The sequence below is a fragment of the Copadichromis virginalis genome, linkage group LG3, assembly GCF_057382275.1.
Source record: "Copadichromis virginalis isolate Kocher_CV1m ecotype Utaka linkage group LG3, C_Virginalis_male_GT1.1, whole genome shotgun sequence".
NCBI lineage: Eukaryota > Metazoa > Chordata > Actinopteri > Cichliformes > Cichlidae > Copadichromis > Copadichromis virginalis.
In genome coordinates, this window is record NC_140620.1 from 29,569,800 (window position 1) to 29,592,901 (window position 23,102).

Sequence of the window (23,102 nt, forward strand, 5' to 3'; positions counted from 1 at the left end):
AGGTTAAAAAAATGATACTTTGCCCCATAAAGCCTTTACATTACCATGTAAAATGAACTTGTGGATCTCACCACAGCTCCTCCATGTTCAAAATCCTCCCAACCTATGACCAGTTGAGTTATGTTTCTGAACACAGTTTTTCAGCTTTTGTCGTGTCCCTGAACACCACGCTCTCGTATGTCAGATACTGATTTGTGTGCATTTACGTGAAATCAGTGTTTTCCACTTTTAAAAAGGAGAAAAAGTCTACATTTGGATGTGAAACACTTTACTTTTTTTTTTTATTTAAAATGATTTGAGCATTAAAACTACATGTTTTGGAAAGTCGTAGTTTGGGTTAAACTGTTTGGTGCTGCATCACATTGAGATCTGGTGACTGTGGAGGCCATTTGAGTTCAGTGAACTCATTGTCATGTTCAAGAAACCAGATTTGTGGATTCGGTTTGAGCTTTGGGACACGGTGCATTATCCTGCTGGTAACTGCCATCAGAGGCCTGGTACACTGTGGTCATAAATGGATGGAAATGATCAGCAACAATACAACTCATGCAAACTGTGGCATTTAACCCTCTAAAGCCTAACCTGTTGCTGGTGTCAGAGAGGTTTTTGCAACATTTTTTTAAACATCCGAAACTCCCAGAACTCCTGAACCATTTGCACAATTAAAGTAATTCCAGTGCTTCCTGAAAGCAGCAACTCTGCACTTTTCAATGATATTAGGGTGAATACAGTAATCCCAGTCATGGCGTCACAGCAGCCCCAAGAAGACAAAGGTTTGTTGACCGATGAGACAGACTTTGGGTTCTTTGTACCATTATTTTTACTGTGTCCTGTGTTATTTGCCGAGATTTGGAAGGAGGCACCTTGCATGGGTTTACCGTGACTCTCATATCACTGAAAAGCACAGACTTGCTGCTTTCAGGAACTGCTGAAATTTTTCAATTGGTTCAGGAGTTACAGTAGTTTGTGCTCACAGCGGTTTTAATGGGTTAAACAAAGCTCTAACGGACCTAAAGCGTGCCAAGAAAATATTCCCAATGCTATCACAGTATCAGCCGCCTGAACCATGATGGATCCACTGCTTTCATGTTGTTTAAACCAACTTCTGACGCTACAATCTCAGCGTTTCAGCAGAAATCAAGACTCACCAGACAGGAAGCTATTATCCAGTCTTCTGTCCAGTTTCACTGAGGTGGTAGAAATAACAGTAATAGACTAAGTTTCCTGTTTCTAGCTGACAGGAGTGGCGTCCGGTCTTCTGCTGCTATAGCTCATCTGGTTCAAGGTCTGACATGCTATGCATTCAGAGATGCTTTTCTGCATACCTTGGTTGTAGCGAGTGGTTGTTTGAGTTTATGCTCCTATCAGCTCAAAGCAGTCTGGCCGTTCTGCTCTGTTTTCCCAGAGAACTGCTGCTCACTGGATAGTTTTTCATTAAACTCTAAAGATGGTTGTGTGGGAAAATCCAAGCAGAGAATTAATTAATTAATCTCCTTTCCTCCTCAATGTGATGCCCATGCTGTTTTGCATTGAGCAGTTGTACCCAAAAAAGGGCCACTGAGTGCACGTGCTGCAGATAACAAATATATTTCCATTTGAAATGCATTCTTTTCAAACTCATCTGAATCACAAACACAGATTGTTTTTTATGACTAGTTCATGTTTTGCTGTGGGACCGAGCAGGCAAACGTGGAAAGCCAGAGGCAGGAAGAACAGCAGCGCAGACATATGTGACAGTAGATGTTACATGAAGTCACACAGCAGGAAAGTGAGGAGCTGTCGTGGTGGAGGTGGGAGGTGTTTTGCCAACTGCAGATTTATTGTTTTTTATTAATATTATTTAATTTGTTGTGATCAGATAACTGTCTAGATCCTGCATTTAAAATCCTTAGCTACAAGAACATCAGCACACAATACACATAAAGTAAAATGACTCATAATAAAAAGGAAAAATTCGATCATATATTTTATTGTGTTTTCTGAGCTTTTTTTTTTTTTTTAAACCTGTTGTCACTTTAGTGCAGTGGTTACTTGTATGGGTTTGATGTGAAAACAGATGTTTTCTCTACTTTTTTCTGAACTCCTTTAACGGTTTCACCTCGATTTATCTATTATTCTATATGTGATATCGTATTGCGAAATCTGCACGTATTCATGTCTGTTTGTCTTCTTGAGTTCAGCAAAGTCTGCAGCAGAGTGACAAGTCCTGTGTCTTAGGTTTGGTTTGCTGTAGCCCGCTAAAAATAACCTTCATGCTCCCAGCATGCTCGCCTCGATTTAATTTATCATTGGATAAGGTGAGAAAAGCCTTTTATAGAGGAGAGATTCACATTTCTGCTCGTTTCTGCCACTGTAATGATTGTGATTCTGGATGACAGCACTGAAATGTGAATGAAGGGCATAACTTGGCCCTTTAAACTGTTACATATATAATAGTTTTGAGTGGAAAAAAATGATTAAATGAAATTCATTATTCGGCACCTCTCTAGTATGAAGGATTGTAAAAGCTTAATTTTCTTATGAAATTCCCAAAATCAATTTGTTACCTGGCTGCTTTTGGTTCAGTTTGGCACTAGAAGACAGATAAACTCTCTATAAAAATGTCAGATTTATCATCCTGATGATGATCTCTATAAACCGATATGAATATGCATATTTGTGGTTTCTGTTTGTAGTCTCGTTTCTGTGGCACAATCGCGTTTGAACAGGCTCGACTAGCTCAAAGGTAAACAGTCTATGTGGAGAGCAAAAAGAGGGGACACATTAGCAAATTTCCGGGCTCAGTTCACCAGCTGTCATCCTTTGATTCAGCAAAGTTTATTTTCTTTCAGTTTACCTGTATTTGAAACAGTGACAGGCAGAAACGTTTGCCCACCCGCTCCAAATTGGGTTTTGTTGTCAGAAGCTAAGTCGAAATATTGTAGCCAGAGCTTCCCCAAACTGCTTTGACAACCCAAAAAATTGGATGTGAAACTTCTAAGAAGGGTAATCTGGTTAAAGGGTACACTCTAAACAAAACCTTGCAGGTGTTTTTTTTTTATGAAAAATAAGAAAATGAGAGGGAGAAAAGAGGAAAGTTGGTGAATAAAAAGGTGCAGAGGATTAGTGAGGAGGAAGTGAGGGCAGCTTTGAAGATGTTGAAGAGTGGTTGGTAAAAGGACTGGGTCTTATATAGTGCCTCTCTACTCTACCTGGGCACTCAAAGCATTTTGTACAACTTTTTATGCTTCATGACAATCCTGTGGAGGTATGGAGTCAATTAGAGAGGGCAGTGACCAGACTGTTTAACACAATCTACCAAATTACAGAGAAGATTCATGGGTGTAGTGAAGGAGGACATGCAAAGGGTTAAGTGACAGAGGATGCTAGGGAATAGGGTAAGATAAAGGCAGGTGATCTGCTGCAGTAACCCTTAAAAGGGTACAGCAGCAAGAAGAAGAGCCAAACCTTAATAAAAATGGTCCCATAGAGGAGTTGACCCCAAATATACCAGATGAAAGTGTCATAATAATAATAATGGATACTTTATTGATCCCCATGGGGAAATTACTTGTTTTTCTCTGCATTTGACCCATTCACTCAGTGAAGCAGTGGGCAGCCCACTAAGCAGGCGCCCGGGGAGCAGTGTGTAGGGACGGTACCTTGCTCAGGGGTACCTCAGGGTAGCCGTTAAGTGGATTCGAACCGCCAACCTTCCGATCATGGGGCGACCACTTTACCTACTGAGCTATCCCTGTCATTGTTGCCTCCTTGCCTCCTTATGTAGGCTTTGTTGGTCTTTGGTGGCGAGAGGGCGTTCCCTGCGCTCATAAGTGAGGGTACAGTTTAGTTGTAAGGGAGTGCACATTTTTGGAGATACAGGAGTAAAAGAACTTTTTGCTAAATGTGGAAAACCATGTATTAACACAACGTTTCTTCTCTTTGCAGGAGCGTCATGCCGACAGTCTGAGGCAGAATCAGCACTACCAGGTGTGTAGTTCCTGCACAGTCTTCATCTTTACTGACATACAGTAGGAGTGTCCTTACTACTTTTCCCCACACTGCTTTGCCAGCAAACTCAGTGCCTTCAGGTTTATAGTCACTGAGTTATATGTAAAGTCCCCACTTTGTATTACTACTCGGTCTCGCTTCCATTTGTTTGACTCTTGTCCAAAGATGGCCACATGTGGCTTCAGAAAGCCAGTACTTCCATCTGGCTGCCATAATGCAAATGTTGAGGCTTCAACATTGAAAACCAGTGAATCTGTGATTCTAAAGTGTATGATTCAAGGGTGCTGTAGGGTTCAGTAAAGGCTCGCTGATAAGGCCAATGTAATCCAGATTCTCTGAAACATCTTCACTGTTTCTCTTGAACGTCAGGTAACTATTATCACCTGAGAATTTTTTAACCCCCTTGGCCTTAAAAATCACTAGAGAAAAGCTTGTGTGCTTTTCATCTCGTGAATAGCAAAAGGTCTGATTACTGTGAATCCAAGTGAATTTGTGTTTTGAGAGTTTTGCTCTACTTTGAGTTACAAAGACAGTGAGCACCTTTTTCAGTAAACGAAACCGTGTATTGTTGTTGGCAGCTGTAACCCTCCGTTTGATGTCCAGCTTTAAGGGGATTTTTTTCAGTATTAGTAGAGCAAATCAACCAAAACTGAGCTCTTTTATTTTGACACCTCAGCACTGGCAGGGACTACAAACGCAGGAACGCCAGTACTTTGTATTTGGCAGTGCTGATTGTTACTTTGATATCCGTCCATGTTTTTTAAGGTTTGCTGCAGGAATCTGTCCTGCATTTTAACAAGAGTGTGTGGTGTGTCTTGGCAGAGGCGGAGAGTGACAGCATGCCAGACCGTCCTGTTTGGCAGGCACAGGTGTTGACTGTGGGAGGATGCAGTGTGTTAGTGTGTGCGCGCACTGTTGCAGTGTGTCAGGGTTTGAATTGCCACCCACTGAGCACCAAATGCTTGTGAAATTTGTCTTTGGTCTGTAAATCAATGAGGGTGACCCGCCTCATTGGCTGATTACTTAATGAGACAATAACATTTAAATTCCTACACAGGGTTGAATTGTGCTGCATTGCAATGTTCACACAGCTCAGACAGACACAGAGCACAACAATATAATATCTGAATGAATAAAGATTCAGTGGGTTTTCAGTACATTAGAAATCAGTAAAAGTCAGTGTATCATGGAGATGGATTTAGCCAGTATAGTAAGTACTTAGTAAGTTTGTGAAGTTTCTCTTTGTAGGGATTATTTTTTCAGTAGGAGCACATCCTTGATTTGGAGGCGATTTGTTTGGAGGGATTTACAGAGAAGATACATACAAGCTTAAACGTCCAAGAACTACAAGACACTCTCGCGGCTTTTTAAAAACCCCAATTTAGCATTTTAACTTAATTCTTCATGGCACAGATTCAACAAGCTGCTGGAAACTGTTGAGACAACGCCGGTCTCTGCAATTCTTTTGGTCCTGATAGAGATCACGCTGAGATGTTTCCATGTTTTACACAATCCTTTTATTACCCATTATTCTTACAGATGCATCTGGAGATCAGCACACTGCACTCCTATGCAGTCCTATGCTAAAGGCTGATCTAAAGAACTCCACACAACAGTTACAGTTATAACCTCTGGTCTCCTCCCCCCCACAATAGAAATACACTAGTACAGTGGCCAAGGGTGCTGACACCCTGACCCCCAAATCCTTTTAAGGTAGTGTGCGTTTGCCCCTCACTCTCAGTAACTCTTGCTTCCTCCCCTAGGGGTGGGGGTTGATTGTCCTCCTGCCTTGCACCCCAGTTCTTTGTTGATTTTTGACAATCTCTACATGCCCTAAATTCATGTGATTGGTTGATTTGATATTAACAACAATGACCTGTGAACTGGCTGTAACCAACGAAAGAGCAGTTGAGAGTACAGAGAGGGTGGAGTGTGAAGCTATCAGCAGGTGTTAGCATAGACTGGACAGGTCCATCACAAAAACACAACCACATGCTAGCAATGAAATTATGGCACCTGTCTCCAACAGGAAGTGATCCGGAACCTGGTGAAGAGGTACGTGGCAGCAATGATACGCAGTGCCAAGACAGACGAGGGACTGACAGAGGAAAACTTTAAGGTGGGTGATCAGAATAAAGACAGAACACCTCTCACATGCTGTAAGTAATGAGTGTAAAATCCATCTTTCTTCAGGTTTGCAGCAAATCTGTAATTAAAAGCTTCACAGGCCAGTCTGCAGAAACAGAGCACAGCAACTGTTTATGTATGTTAGTGCTGTGATAATAGTGCAGGTTTCATTGATACCAGATGCAGAGCTGCTCTTCGTCTCTACTGAGATTTATCAAAAGATTTTTAATAACCACCTCCTGCCCAAATCTACAGCTCTCATCAATACCAGCCATTAAGTCAATAACCCTTGAAGAGAGCTTCTTTGCCTTTCCAAAATATTCTGGGCCATAAATTATTCTGAGCTGCTTTTACCTCCCGAGTCTGTTTCTCATGAAGCCCTTGGAGCCCAGCCTGGGCTTTGAAGTGGAAAGTTCCTCTGGGTTTTTCAATGCAAAAACAACATCAGGTGCACATCATACTCAATCAATGTTCACACCCCGAGTGTGCTCGTGTACTTCTGTGTGTACTAATGTAGAATACGGGAGTTGTAATTGTGCAGAAAGTGCGCGTTTGTGTGCTTAAAAACACATAGCTAAGATCAGGTGCATGCTGAAGTCAGTTTTTACTCTCCCCAGTGAAGCATTTGGATCCCATATGGTGAGACAGACAAAAAGGATTTTTTTTTTAGCAGAGTTATTTGGGTCTTGTTGCTCTCAGTTTTGCAGGAGAAAAATGCAGCAAGCAGCGAGTTACAGTAAACAGAGTGCATGTTTATGCAGGCATTTATGGTAATTTTCTGTATTAAAGCTACAGGCTAAATTCATGATGCACGTGATCTGAATGGGAATAAACATCAGCCCTCCTCCCTGGTGGATGCTTCAGAGCTAAGCAACACAGTGAAAATCTTCCAATAGTTGTTTTACTTTCTTCTTGGGGGGAAAAGGGAGAGGCAATTCCTTCCCTTCAATGCTTATCCATTTCTAGAAACCAACTGATTTAAGGAATATAATTCGTTTAATCTGTGATGAAATGATTAAAAGGCTAATCTTTTTAGATGTAGAATCCCATTTTCCAAAAATGTCCTAAAGGTCTCAATTTAAAAAGAACAAAGCAACATTACATAATATACACACTAAATAAACAGCTACAAATAATTGCTTGGCCCCGCCCATCCACAGCCTCTAGCTATTATGTAAGAAAACTGGGTACGAAGACCCACATCATACGGATGATGAAGAGAAATTCAAAGCAATTCGAATGCAGATTGTTTGTAAAACAAATAAGCAAAAGATTTGGAGTATAAACAAATGGAAACTGTTAACAGTTGTTTTAAAGTAAAGATGGCCTGAAGCAAAAAAATACAAACAAACAACATGATGGAACTCTCAGTCAGAAGAAACTGATCTAATTTGTCTCTGTTCCATGAAAATACACAGAAATATAGATATCGCATAATGTCTGGGTCGCTATACAGATTTAGATTGTACTGTAAACCAATTTTTAGAAGAAATGACAGTTCAAATAAACACGAGGGTATGTCCTAGGGCTCTCAAGGTCCTTTGGAAATTGGAAGTGTGGAGAATAAATCATGATTTCATGGTCTCAAGTTACTGAGTACCTTGTAGGAAGTGGAAGAACCAGGGTTTTAAGGGTTTGACCCATTAAAGACCGTGAAGAATAACGTTTCCGAAACGAAAGTTAGCTGCTCCATTGATCTAGCATTATATTTTGCTGACAATGCCACACAATGGCAATTACAGACATTAAAGACAAAAACCACAAGAAAGTGCTCTAGTATCATTCCCCAAAATCAAATACAACTCAGTGCTAAGTGACACTTTGGACCATACCACCTGGAATTGTTCTTTACAATTGTATTGCAAGATATAACACACCTCTGGTCATAGGATATTTGCAAAGGTGATATCGGGTACAGGGTGTGAGACATCAGTGAGTTTATCTCACCCCTTTCTTGCCACTCGTGTCTCCCAAAGTTGGGTCGCACTATGTTGTTGCTGACTTGCAATCTTACTGCCCAAGATGATGTATTCATAACAGTCAAAAAAGTTGAGTTTGGAACGCTGGTCACTTCATCATCAGTTTTACCAACAAATTTTCCATCAGCAGGAGGAAGCTATATCATTAGTACAGTACAGTACCAATGCTAGCAGGCTATCTAGCTATTAGCATTGCCATAAATACTTGTTACACTGTCATCTTCAGTACAGAAGTACTTGGTGTCAGATGTGTGGCTATACAGTTTAAGAAACTTTGAGTAAACCCTGAAGCTTCTGATATTTTAATACTGTTGGGTTAACAGACTTACTCATTTTGTCCATGTTAAACCTTTATTTTCTCTTCTTTTATGTTAAGCAGTTGAGACTAAACCTACAAGTTTCATTGATGCCAACTAAACTGAGAATAAATGTTTGCTTCTCGTCATTTCCCCTCCACCGACCCCAGTCTCTTTACACTCACTTTCAGGATTTATCCACTCTGTTTTCCTCTCTTTTTGCATGTCTCTTGACCTTGATCTTCCTCTCTTCATCACCCTCCTCTTCACCCTCTGCTTCTACAAACTAATGGTTCACCTCCCCTCTCTCAGCCAGTCATCAGCCTCATCTCTCCCACTTACCCTCCTCACCCTCACCCTCGCCTTCCCTTTCTGTGGTTTTTACTTCTTGGTTTTCCTCTGGATATTAGATATTTTTTGATATAGGGATTTAGAATTAACAGTACATCCCTCCGAATGAAAAGTAGAAGTGCTACTTTTTTTAAACCTCAATTTTAGCTTCTCATAGCAAGAAATGTTATATCCTTAGGATTTACATTATGAATTCATGTCTATCTTTAGGAGCTGAAGCAAGACATCTCCAGTTTCCGCTACGAGGTCCTAGATCTCCTTGGGAACCGGCGTCCTCCTCGGCGTAACTACTCCTCCTCCAGTGAGACAACGAAAGATGATGGTGCCATGGCATCTGAGGACGACAGCGAGTCAGGTGAAGGCACCGGAGGAGGCTTGGGAGTCCAGAGATCAAAGAGCGTGACCTTCATGACTCCAGCAGAAGACGACACAAAGCCGACACCAACGCTCGGCGTGTCTGCACTGGTGCGTTCTATTTCTGGAATGACCCAGGTAGAAAGGGGGGTAGGTGGGGAGGAGCTGGAGGAAGGTATTGAATGGGGGACAGAGGAGGAGGAAGAGGAGGGAAAACCAAAGAGCAATGGGCTGAAGACGACCGTCATCTCTCCATCCTCCACCTCTGTTGTCCCGTCGTCATCTTCATCATTCTCTTCAGCACTCTCATCATCACTCGCTCGTACAAGGAGCCGTCTGCAGCGCCTATCAGGTCCAAGTGCAAAGACGGACTCTTTCAAACGCCTCTCCTACCTGTTCTCCCGCTCCAAACGCAAAGCCCCACCCATGCCTGTCCCTGTTCAGTCCCCAGTCTCCTACACCATCTCTGACGGGTTGCTCCGCCCCTTGGGGAGCCACAGCCGCTCCGACTTCGGACTCAGCAACGTGACCAGAAGCGAGACTCACCTGAACGAGATGGGCCATTCTGTTGACATCAGTAACCCGTCGTTCTCTCCTCGGAGAACGAATGGGCGAGACTCGCTTTTGACACTGCCCCTCCCGCCCCCCTGCCCCTGCCAATCCCTGCACTGTGCTTCCAACATGTCTGAGTCCAGCTCGCGCCTCCTGGACTCCAGTGAGGACGTTTTCCAGGGTGGAGGCATGGGAGGATCGGGTGATGGCAGCGTGGATGGAGGAGGGGGAGGAGGAGGGGTGATGATGATGGGCGGTTGGGTGGGACCTTGCGATGATGTCATTGAGGACAGCTGCGAGGTCATAGAGGACTCCGTCACTACACAGCTATAGAAGAAAGGGACTACCAAACTGTTTTTGTTTGTTTGCAAAATGGCTGAATATATACAGAGATGGAGAGAGACAGAGAGAGAGGGCGGAGAATTTGGTGGAATCCGTTCTAGAACTTACCTGGATGGATTTGGGATTCTGGAATTCTAGAATGCAGCACACCCGAGAATGGAGCAGGTTCTAAGGATTGACTTGATCGTCATGGTAACACCACAGAGGGCATCCTAAAGTGGCAGATGTTCATAGAGACAGTTTGTCTGGTATATTTCAGGGTTTAAACAGACACTTTCACTATTATGTGGACTTTATTGTTGGAAGGTTCTGGAGATAAATTGCTAGAACTCAGTTAAAAGTCCATAAATATCTATTTGGAAAACTTATTCCAGACAATCAAAGTATCTCAAGTTTGACGTTGTCTGGGATTTTTCAGGGTTCAGACACACACCTTTCGCTATCGCATGAACCTCATTGCTTAAAAGTTTTGGAGTTAAGTCGCTAATTAATTGAGCTGACTTACCTTGCTTGCGAGAACTCAATAAAACCTGTTTGGAGAACATTCCAGTAATTTGAAGTATCACCAGTTTGACATTGTCTGGGATTTTTTAAGATGGAAACACGCAAGTTCACCATTGAGTGAATTTCCAAGAGAGCCTAGCTACCTAGCTAAACACAGATAAATGTCATTTATCATCAAGTTTTCTTCAGTGTCACAGAAATCCATGTCCGTTCATCCATGGATACATAAGAAACATTCATTGCTAGAATCCAATTCCGCAGATGTTTAACTGCCAAAATATAAACTATGTAAGATGATAGCATTTTCTCACTGTCGCTATTACAGTTTCCAAATTATATCACAATGTCATATTTAAAATTGGCTATATATATATATATATATATATATTCATGAATTATTCATGAATAATTGTGAATAAAACACAAGAGAAGGAAATATGAATTTCATATCGGGGTAAAAGTATCTAATTAAAAATATGAGGATGTAAATGAGGACAAAGTAAATTACAGGAAAAGTTTGAGGCAGGTTTTGCATTGAAAATTTTGTGGTGCTTTGACATGCTGGGGTCCGCATTAAAGGGGTTGGGGAGGATGATGGTTACAATCATCCCAAATAAGTACTTTGCCAAATGGAGCTAAGTATACCTGAGCTACTAAAATACTGAACTTAACTGAACTTAAGTGTAAGCTCTTGGACAAATTACATTGATTTCTTGTTTTGTGATGAAGGTCTGTTAGGAGTTATTTTTCCCTCTCGATGGCAGTCCCCGTCTTTTTGTCTGATCTTCACAACCTTCAAAAAGCCAAACTGTCTTTATATACATCTGCCATTTTCCACACATGCCACCATGAGACCAAAGGAGTTCATTTTATTTTTTTCCGAAAGATTAAAACACACATCATTATTATGGGATTACAAGGATTCAAAGTGACTTTTCAAAAAGGAAATATCCCTGTTTGGAAAGTTTCACATAATGGTTTCTTTCCCTTTAACCAAACTTCGAATCTGTATCGGAATAAAAATGGAATTAAATCATCTTAAAACCAGTGGAATTTGAATTGAACTATGCTTTTACATTCAGCTGAATGGAAGGAGATGGCACACGGAATAACGTCCCCTTTAACCATGGAACAATGGATTTAAATTTGACCGAATCACTGGGATGAACAGAAGCAGCATGGAACCTTTGCTCTGCTGTCAATAGCCTGCACCCTCTCTCTCTGCACCAACAAGGGCCAAGGAACTTTATTTTATCCTAATAACAATTATACTAGTAATAATAATAACGGTAATAATAATAAGAGACTTCTATTAATAATAATGAGGACTATTCTGGTTTCTATACACTGTCTTTGCTTCTATTTGAGTTGCCTACGATATCCTGGCTTCTCGTTCAGCTCTTCCTTAATAAGTACACTTTAACCTGGTGAATAATAAGATATTTATTGTGTGGAAGAGGGAGGAGGGATGGATAAATGGGGGTGGGAGAGAGAGCTTAAGAAACGCGGGACGTTTTAAGGAAGGAAGAACAAGGTCAGGGGAAATAAAGGCAGGAGGAATGATTGGACGAATGGAGGGAGAGGAAATGAGGCAAATAAGTGAAGGCACATAGATATGCTTGAATGAGGAACAGATGGACTAAAATGGGGATGAGTTTCCCTTTCTATCTATCTGGGAAATCTATTTAAAAGGGAAATTTCACCAGAATTTCATCATGATTTTTTTTTCTCTTGAAGTCGCTTGGTGAGGCGACTTCAAAGGGTTGGCATGAGCAGAGGCTGTTGAATTTTACTCTGGTTAATATACGACTGTCAGCGGTGAAGTAGAGAAATTATGCATGTTTGATCAAAAAAGAAAAAAAGAAAAAACACCGTTACCTGCAACACACACATGCAAGCACACACACATTCACGCACTTAAAAATCAGCTTGTGTGATGAATAGCTGCCAGCTAAAAGTATTGGTCTTGTTTTTGTTGGTCTCTCAGCAGGATGACATCACCTCCTCTTATTTCTTATTTGACTGTTTTATTCATTTTGTCCGTCCTTGTCCTCTTTTTTTCATAAAAAAGCCCTCTGGTTAGGCAGCTGTCCTGGCAGTAGAAAGCCTCAGAGCAGCAATAAATCAGCATTCCAAAATGTCACGACGTCAACCGCTGTGCATCCTGTAATCATAATGTCACGGCCAGAGCTCGGACAGCAGGTGCACAGTTAAGTGCTTAGCAGTGCCAGCCCATCAATTTAGTATTTAAAAATCAATGTCTTCTTACTTTACATTCCAGTAACAGAGGATGACATGACAACTGTTTTAATACTGTTTGATTTTAGTAATTGTGAGAAATTAAGACACAGTTGGTCATTTAGATCTTAAAAGTACAAGGATGTTTTATTTTTCATTTGAATTAGCAAACATTTCACAATTTGGGATTTGGATATGTTTTCACATTAACTCTTTAGCCCGTCAAGGTCTGCTAGGAGTAACCTCTGAAGCTCCTACTGTGATTGGCCTGTTCAGTACCATCGATTCCTCCCGTGCATTTCCGGCTACTTTTTCACGGCAGTTTTTGAATTTGTCAGTGAGAGAATAGCAGTCATCCTCTTAGTATAAGGAACAATGAACATAGCATCAATATAAGGATTCACAAATGACAGCAGATTCCTGGAGGTAGATTGTTGAAACAATCAGAGTAGACGTGAGGGAATGTACAAAGGAGTGGGACAAAAATGATTTCCCTTCGAACGAATAAAAAAAAGTGCAACAAAGACAGGAGGGAAAAAATGTTCCTTTTTTTCTATCTGCTGGCACTGAAACATCTGGACACGGCCACGCTGTAATCAACACATAATGCAGCAGCACACAAGCACGTCAGCCATGGTTACATCGTAGGCTCTACATGCCTACGAAGTCTAAATCCTCCTCTGCTTTGCATTGCCTTTGTTTGTCTTTTAGACTGCTGCAGCACCTTCTATTATGCTAAATCCATTATTTGATGGATATTTTTGTTTAGTTTTGTCAGTTTTGTTTTTTAATCACTCTCACTCTTTCCCTTTTTTGGTTGTTTTTGAAGGAGACTAATTTTTTTGTTTGGTAGAGTAAACTCAGGCACAACATGAAGTCAGGCTCAACCACAACCCCAGCAGACCAGCTCGTCTTAATGTCAGGCCACATCAGCTGGTGGTTCAGCTGATACCTTGCTATGCATGCCATTGGCAGATCTTATGTAGTGTGTGCTATTTAAGCTGCTTTAGCCTGGCTACAGTTGCTGCACATCTGCAAGCTGCTTTGCAACCCTGTCCACTCATAACCCCTCCTTAAATTGATGTGTCTGATGTAGGGCTGGGCGATATGACCCAAAATTCATATCTCGATATTTTTTAGCTGCATGGCGATATAAGATATATATCTCAATATTTTTTTTTAAAAAGCCATAAGTTAAGAACAAAAAGAGAGTTCTTAGTCACACTGTGTCCCAGATGTCACACGGGCATTTTCTTTACATACAGCGTAGATGTACATGAAGAAATTACTCATAAATAAATTATCAGCATTTATTAAATAATAATGCTCCATAAATAAAAGAAAACAATGTTGTTTTTGTGCATAACAAAAAGCTCACAATTGTGCAGTCAAAATGTAAACTAATAGAAGCTGAGCATAATAACAAAGAGACAGATTTCACAGCTGCACCACGTCTCTGAACAGGTGCCATTTGTGGTCCTTATACACGCACAGTACGGTAATATTACGTTGAAGCACAGTACGTATCACTCCGCGAGGCGGCTCCATCAAGCGGTGCAGCTCCTTAGCTTAGCAAAGTCATATTAAAACATTTTTTGACAGATTGCTGAGCGCTGTGCACCACATAAAATCGGTTCGCGGTCAGTAAGCACAACCAGAATTCATACATAAGGCGCACTGTCGAGTTTTGAGAAAATGAAAGGATTTTAGGCCGTGCAGCCCCTTCGGGCTGCATGTCGTTAGCGCGGTTAGCTCGCTAACACGTTGACGCCGTCCAGCCCCACGCACGGGGCGATCCGCGGTAACTCGCTAACGGAGATTTTCCGCTTTCATCTTGTCATTGCCTGCAGGTGAAGCTATGGGGGAGGCGGAGTTGTGTTCAGTGAAGGAGAGGCGAGGCCGAGTAACGTTTCGTAGAGACAAAAGTGGACGAAAGAGAGGCAAACCTGCGGCTCCACAACGTAACATAGACTATATCGATATAAACGATATTGTCACATCTTATATCTCGTATGAAAATATATCGATATTTTAAAAAAACTCGATATCTCGCCCAGCCCTAGTCTGATGTAATCAATGTCATATTGTTTGTTACTGATACCTGCTCTGTTCTGTGCTGGTCTGAGAACAGAGCAAATACAAATACAAATGACTGCAGATGGAAATACCAATCTTCAGACTGCAGTGTTGCAAAATGGACCCATGGTGTTTCACCGTCATGTTTTACTGCCCAATAGATGAAAATGTCAGCTTGTAATGATAAATTAAAAAAGAGGATTTGTCTGTTGCCACTTTAAAGCATGGCAGAAATTTAGTTTTAGTAATTGCACTCAGTGCGCTTTACATAACATTCCTCATTCACCCATTCATACAAGCGCTTTTTTATGGTTTTTCTATGCAAGTGCTTTCTATCTAACATTCACACACACTGGGCTGAATGCAGACTAGTGATATACATGGAAATGATGCATCCATGTTTTTAATCACACTAACGTAATATTCATATTGAGTATCGCCACCAACATCAGTGTTTCCGCTGCTTCACCAGAAAGCAGCACAAGTTAGCAGCCCCACTATGAGTTGTAGTAGTTCCTATGTTTGCCAACTATGCTGTTTTTACACTATTTTACAGTATATATGTGATATATACATATATCACAGAGCCTCTTTAAAAAAATAGAAGTGTTTTGGAAGCTGATTCAGTAGCAGGGCAGGTGAATGAGTTTCCACCCATCAGCTCCAGCCTCACCTCACCAACAGTTAGGCTTTAAATCTGCACATTAAAGAAAGTGCATGAAGCCCATGAAAGAGACATAGTTCTTAGTGGATTCATATTGTAGGATACAGCCCAGATCGCCGTTATTTTTCTCAATGAAAAGCTTGCAAACACAGCAAGTGAAGATGAATGTCAGTGAAGTTGCCACGCAGGGCTGTAATTTATGGCAGAACTCTCCTCTCTGATAAACTCAAAGCAAGCAACAGAGAGGCAGCACAGAGACCGTGAACCCAGGGGGAGCGACAGCATTTTTTTATTTTTTATAAGGCTGACAACAGCAGTGATACTTACTGTAATCATGTAATCATAATCAGAAGCTTTTCAAGGAGTCCTTCCTCATGACACCTTAAACATGAAGAAGAGCAACATTTTTCCTGCTCACTTCCAAAAGTGGTTTGTAAAACTGATTCCAGCACTGCAGACAAACAGCGATATAGCGATCTTTAAGTCTTTCATCTTTGCTACAAGCTGACAGCGGCCTTCTCTACTTTACCACACAATTTAATTTTAAACTTTAGTTACTAATCATAATTATTTGTGCCGATGTAGACTGCTTTGAGCTTTGTCTCAGGCCAGTTAAAAATATACAAGGGACCAGCAAAGCCCAAAGCAAACACCAGGGTGGTGAGACTGAGCAAAATATACACCAGTAAACATCTTGATTTAACTGTGTGGTCACTTGAGAGGCTGGACTAAACTACTTTAAAAGACCCTCAGCGATCTGAACTGAAAGGGGGAGTATCGTAGAAACACCACTGATAAAATAAGTACAGCTTCTAATTTAGAATTTGTTGTTTACCTGAGATGTCTAGCATATTTAAATGTTAAATATGCTAAATGTTGTGTCATTTTTTGTTAAAGTACACACTTCAAAGGCCGGTGACAAAGAGCAAACTAGTACCTGGCCTTCAGTCAGAGCAAAGACAGTTAGGTGACATAGCCTCAAAATTATTTCATTTGTGATAACAATGTTTCCGACAATATAGAAAAAAAATACTGACTATTATGTTTTGTTTGCAGGCATCTATAAAAGTTAATGAAGGGCATTTTCTTTTCCAGTGAGCTGATGTCATTGATGACAAACTTCACAGTATAGTGAAATATCAGTAAAAAAGTGTTATTTCCTTGGAAATTTGAAGTAAAAGTACAAAATAACTATTTAATATTTTAGTGTAACAAAAATTAAAATAACTTAAAACTGCCAATTGTCTCGTTGTTGAAATGATACAATATGACATGTGAAAACGAATTCTGTTATTATTGCAGATGATATGGGAGGCAGGAAAAGATGGACATAGCTAACCTGACATCACACACCAGTGTCTGAAGTCCTGTTTTGAATAAGAATACTTTATTAATCCCAGACGACATTATATAATTTGGAACCAGGTGTCACAAGCAATATAGAAATCCCACTGAAACTGGCTGCTTATTGGCTGATTGACATGTCTTATACTACCATGCATAATCCCTCCCTTTGAAACTTAGGTTCCCCAGAACTTACAAAATGCACGTAATGTTTTATCTAGTATGACCTGAAGTCAGTGAGCACATCATGATTCATCAGGAAAGGTTTGCAGAAGTCAAGAACAAGGACTGTTTACCCCATTGGCTTCTATAGGGTTGAAGATTTTTTTTGTAGTATCGCCCCCTGCTGGTGATCAAAAAGAATGCCGATCTAAGACTGCGAAGATAGTTGCTTCACATTTCAGACAATTTTTTGCTTCTTTTAGCTCTTTGTTTTGAAATGATTTCCATCTTTAACCTTGTCTGTATCATATCATCTGTATCAACCAACAACATTTGCGCTATAAAGATAACCTTCATTGCTTACATATTCTATGAGGGCTGTCAAGTGTATGTGTTTGTGTTGATATCCAGTATTTTCATTTCAGACCACTGCACACTTGGGGCGTGTTACACTTTTCTTCAATTTATTGGTGTTAATTGTGCAAATGACAAATTTAAAATCTTTGAGTCTGCCCTCATGCTCACAAAGTCTTAAAGCTACACCAGTTAATAGGAATGACTGTGCAATTTGAATTGTGTAGTTATTGGTAGAAAAACTTGCTATTTGTCTGCCGGGTGTGCAAATGACTGCACACACACACTCCCCGTGAAAATGCTAAAAAGTGATAATACATCAGTGGTGTGTTTTCAGGTTGTTGCACTACCCTCAAGTGGCCCAGAGAAAATTAATCCAGCTCTAATGCATCAGGATATTAGAAAACTGTGGATTAATATTTGAATAATCTTTTGATCTTGTGTGAGGCTTCAGGCATTTAATAAATCGATGTTTTGATCGGCTGGCTCGCAGACTGGACTTATGCTGAGCAGGAAGGAGTTTAAGAAATGTAATGGCTTCTAAAAACACTCCTTAAAGTGATAATCAGCATCAATGATTGCATCAGTGGAGTAAGTAAAGCTCTGGATGATCTGCAGTGAAAATGAGAACCTGGAGGAAAAGGAGGGCACAAGTAGAGGTGCATTTCATTAAACAAATCTTAACATTCAAACTAAACACAACAGAAAGGACAAATCTAAACTAAGGTACAACCCAGGGTCGGCGCCGTGAGAGAGATTCAGCTGAGGAGTTGAGGGGTGATGTAGACAATCTGATAAAGACTGAAAGGAGAACATAAACAAAGGCCGCTACACTCCACGTGGAGTCGTACTTATTGCTGCTGAAGGGTCTCCTTATTAAAAGTTAGGGTAAATATTGCAGCTGCAATTCTAAAGACGGTCACAGCAATTTATAATCAGCAACTGCAGCAACTTATACACCTCTCTGATGGGTGGATGCAGTCATGTCCATAACCTGCCTATGCTGTTTCAGATTCATTCAGGTGTTCCTGCAGATCCAGCTTCCCTTCAGTTCAGTTTAATGTGATTTAGATATCACAAATCGACAACAACAGTGAACTCAAACCACTCTTTCCTGTAAAGAACCTACAGTATTGGATAGAAAACCCCAGAAATCGGATGACCCCCTAAGTGGACCACTTGTCAATGTTCTGAAGGGGCCAAGTCACTTTTAACAGGAACAGACCTCCAACTGAACTAGACTCAGGGAGGGGCAGCCATCTGCCGTTACCGGTTTTGGGCCAAAGGCATAGAGGAGATTCAAAAGGGGAGACCATTATTTTTTTATTTATATATATATATACACACACAGTTTGATTTTGTTTATATCTGCAACAAACTTGCATCCAATTGGGTGGAGTTTCAACCACACAAAATAGGTGCTGCACCTTCAGGGAGTCCAATTATTATACTCTGTGTTGGAGTGCTTTATAGGCTGCTTCCACTAATGAGTTAAAAGGAGAAATGGGGTGGCTGTAACGCAGGAGGTAGAGCAGATCATCTACTCTAATCTGAAAGTTGGTGGTTCAGTCCTTGGCTGCAAATATGCCAAATATCCTTGGGCAAGATGCTAACGCCTAGTTGTTCTCATCGAATCATGAATTTGTGTGAACGTTAGAAAGCACTTACATAGAAAAAGCTGGCCATCCAGTGCTTGTATGAATGAGTGAATGAGACAAGATGTATAAAGCGCTTCGAGTGCTCAGGTAGAGTAGAAAAGAACCAGTTCATTTACCAAAAGTGTAGGGGCAGAGCTGGAACTGGGCTTAAATGCACAAAGAGAAGCAAGGACAAGGTGAAACTGTTCAGGGGCGACTCTTGACTTTAACTTGACACTGTGGTGAATTTTAGAATTTAGATAAACTAACAAATGCTCAGAACTGGAAATATCACAGCTGATTTTCATTTCAACCATACAGCCTCCACTTTAGCTCCTTGCCCATCGCCATCTTGATATATATACATATATATATATATTAAAAAAAATTCCCCTTCGGGCAGTCTTTATCCTTCAAGCTCAGGTCCTCTACCAGAGGCCTGAGAGCTTGAGGGTCATGGACAGTATCCTTGCTGTTCCTAGGACTGCGCTGTTCTGGAAAGATGCCACGGCGTCACTGCACCTAGTGCTCCGATTACCACTGGGACCACTATTACCTTCAGCCGCCACATCTTCCTGAGCTGTTCTCTGAGCCCTTGGTACTTCACCAGCTTCTCATGTTGCTTCTTCCTGATGTTGCTGTCATTCGTTATTGCCACGTTCCCCACTACTCTGTCTGGTTGGCTAGCCATCACCAGTTTCTCTGTTCTTATCTGGTTCTCAGAGGATCTTAGCTTGATCATTCTCAACCATCCCATTTTGACCTTGGGATGTCCAGCCCATACTCGCCACAGATGTTTCTGTATACAAGATGGCCACTTGGTTACGGTGTTCCATGTATGCCCTACCTGCTAGCATCTTGCAACCCTCTGTTATGTGGAGGGTGCAACATATAAAGGGAAACTGTGATGATGAATACACAGAAGGGTAATCAGGGCAGAGTGGAGACACCTTAAAAGCAAAACTAAATACAAGGCACTAGAAACATAAACGTACTGTAGCTTAAGTAAAACAGGCAGTGTCCTCCTGTGGAAAGTCACAGGAGGACAAAAGGAAACACAGAGCAGAATATAATTTAATCCTGGCCATTGCTATCCTTATATATTTATATACTTTTTGGAACACATTTAGACAAGTGCATGGATTGCTAGATCACCAGTTAACACATTTGCATAAGCACTAAACACGGTTTGTTCATAAAACTGACCTGCCCTCCATCTGTCACTATGCTTCACCAATATCATCCCCAGCCTATTTATTTGTGAATGCAACTCTGAAAAGATTTTACATTTAAAACAAAAAATTTAATTAAATTAAAGGTGAGGAAAAATACAATTGAAAAGGTCAGTACCCAGAAAAGTGGAAAGATTAAAAAAAAACAAACCCAAAAAAACAGGATCCTCTGTTACCATGGCAACCAGCCTGCATGACACCACCCCATAGTCAGAACTGTTCAGGTCTCATAATCAGTCAGGCTTCCGTGTGCACTGAAACTCTGACTATTACTTACCACAATAAAACAAAATTGCAACATTGCTGTCATTGTTGCACCAATCGAAGGCTTTTATTTTGAAATGTAATGTCTGAGTGAAGATAATCGCAGAGGAGCATTGATAATTTGATAAAGTCACTGCAGTCATGTGTGTGCTGCCCTTAAAAGATTTCAGATCACACCACACCAGACTCAACAGGCCGCACATGCCATTTGGCAGAGCATTAATAATCAATCACTGTGGTAGATCAATATCAGTAATGCCTGTCTGTTCTCCAGAGTGTGTGTGTGTGGCCATGGTGTAATTGATCCAGCCAGAATCCATAATTAGATTCTGTTTTGCTCCTGATTAATAGGTATTGACTTGGTTAGAGTTGTACCCAATCAATAGGTGTGTGTTTATATCTCAAACTGTGTAATTCTGAGGACCGAGTTTTGGGACATTTGTTGAAGTTGAGGGAATTTTGACAGCTCTGATGAGGGTTAATGTTGATTTTAGGGTTTAGAGTAAAACCTGGTTGGTTTTTGAATTTGAAGTGGCATTTAGTTATCATAATCACACGAAGAGTGTCCTCACAAAGCTAGAGATACAGACATGTGCCGGTCCAGGAGATAGAGAGACTGAGATATAGAGAAACAAGCAGAGCGTTATTGAAGAGGATATATGTTCTAAATGGGCATGCAGTGATACACTGTGGGGTATAAAAATAGAAATCAAGCAGTGGTAAGGACGGGAGGAGACGTGTGATTCATCTTATGCATTATTCACTCACACGATCACTGACCAGCTGCAGGTTTGACTGTGAATTGCTTGAGGCAGCCGCAGCCTCCAGTCCACTTTAATAACCCTGGTCGAATGTGAATCAGCCTTGTCTCAAGCAGCAACCTCCGAGGCTAATAAAATTACACAAAGTGCTAAAAAATGCAGTTCCTCCGACAGCCACTTGAGGCTGAATCCAAAGATAGACTTCTATGTTAAAAACACTACAGCATTAAAAAGCTGGTTTACAGCCCAGAATGAAAAAAATGGGTTTGTAATGATTCTTAACAAGAGTATAGAGGGTTACTTATTTTGTAACTCACCAATCTGGGCACAGGAGTTAGGCAAGATTTAGTAGGCCACTCCCTGCCTGCAAAATCTCACTCGCACTAATTGAAATCAGTAGACTGGATCTCTCTGTGCCTGTGCAGTTGGTGCCTTGAAACAGAAGCATCTCACATAATATAGATTGCTCCAAGAAGTTTGCACTACAGGTTTAGGAAGTGAAATTTTAGGGTTTTATTAGTATTTATTAGCCTGTAACTTAGAGATTCACCGCCCCTCTCCTGACTCAAAAACCCTCAGCATGGTGTAAAATGTGAAGTCCAGTGAGTAATGTCACAGTGGCTCCATTCATATTTTAATGCAGTTTGTCCCTTGTTTTCTATTACAGGCCTTCATAGCGTGTTTGTGTAAAGGAAGAGACATTTTTTAATCACATTTACACGGGGCACATGCTTGTCCATTATTACCATTCAAAAATGTGCTTCAAAATAAAGGTATTATACATAAACAGCAGTAAAGAGCCTTTTTAAGAAAAGTTGCTATTGGTCAAATTTATGGTCACTATATAGCAAGTTTCTGAGTTATATGTGGCAAAATTACACATTTTAGACTTGTTGGGCATTTAGATTTTCATATTAAAATTAGTTCTAATGTCAAGATTTCTAAGAAAAAACATGACTGAAAAACAGTTGAGTTAACAAATAAAACTTGACCTCTTATTGAGGCCAGATTCAGAAAGTTACAAAAGGGCACAAGGCCAAGAAACAAGAATACACAATGCTGACATAAGATCTAACAAAAGACAAAGGGAGACTGGAACTAAATATACACAGAAGGGTAATCAGGGTAGAGTGGAGACTATTGGAAAATAAAACTAACCAAAAGGCACTAGAAACTTAGCTTAAAGTAAAACAGAGTGACTAACTTTAAGCAAGGGAAAAACACAGGAGGACAAAAGAAAACACAGAGGAGAACATGATTAACTACTAAATTATAAGTAGAACTGAATACTCAAAATACTAGAAATACCTCTGAGCTGAAGAGTAAAAAAAAAAACCCTCTGAAAACAGAAGACAGTTAATATCATTCATAACCAAAAACCAAGGTAAAGCCAAAATTCATAGACCATGGACATTTAACCTCATTCATATATTCAGGCTCACATAAATGTATGCATGCAGAATCACAGGAAAGGGCAAGATTTCAGTTTTCCACAAATCTCAAGTGTGTTGACTGATCACATTTGAGATTTGACAAGTGCCACACTTGGAAGATAGTCAGTGCTCTGCGCTTCATACTGGAATGATGTACATTCCCCCAGTAAGGTGGTTTCATTTAGATTGTGATTTAGGGTTGCAAGGACTGGATTTCAGCTGCTGGGTTTCAGTGTTTTTTCATTCACTATTATAGGAAGCAGGTACAGGAGTGGCTCAAAGGTTTCGAGAAAAGGTGTATTTGAATTATGTCTCAGAAGGAGGGTTTTTTTTTTCTTCATGGCATCGTGTTATCAACAGTCAACTATCGTCATAGAAAAGACAGGCCGACTAGATCATGTCTCAGTCCTTACTGTTTCTTTTTAATTAGATTGAAAAAAGA

At 40.6% G+C, this 23,102-nt stretch overlaps 1 protein-coding gene across 1 annotated transcript in view; it reads left to right on the plus strand.

The window, feature by feature from the left end:
• Positions 1 to 10,854, plus strand: part of LOC146714013 (short transient receptor potential channel 5-like) — a 50,070-nt gene extending 39,216 nt beyond the window's left edge. The window contains exons 8-10 of the mRNA XM_085439543.1: positions 3,928 to 3,969; positions 6,020 to 6,109; positions 8,954 to 10,854. Of these exons, the coding sequence (XP_085295669.1) occupies positions 3,928 to 3,969; positions 6,020 to 6,109; positions 8,954 to 9,982 (1,161 nt within the window). The 3' untranslated portion in view covers positions 9,983 to 10,854. The remainder of the gene's footprint in view (positions 1 to 3,927; positions 3,970 to 6,019; positions 6,110 to 8,953) is intronic.
• Positions 10,855 to 23,102: the final 12,248 nt, after the last annotated feature.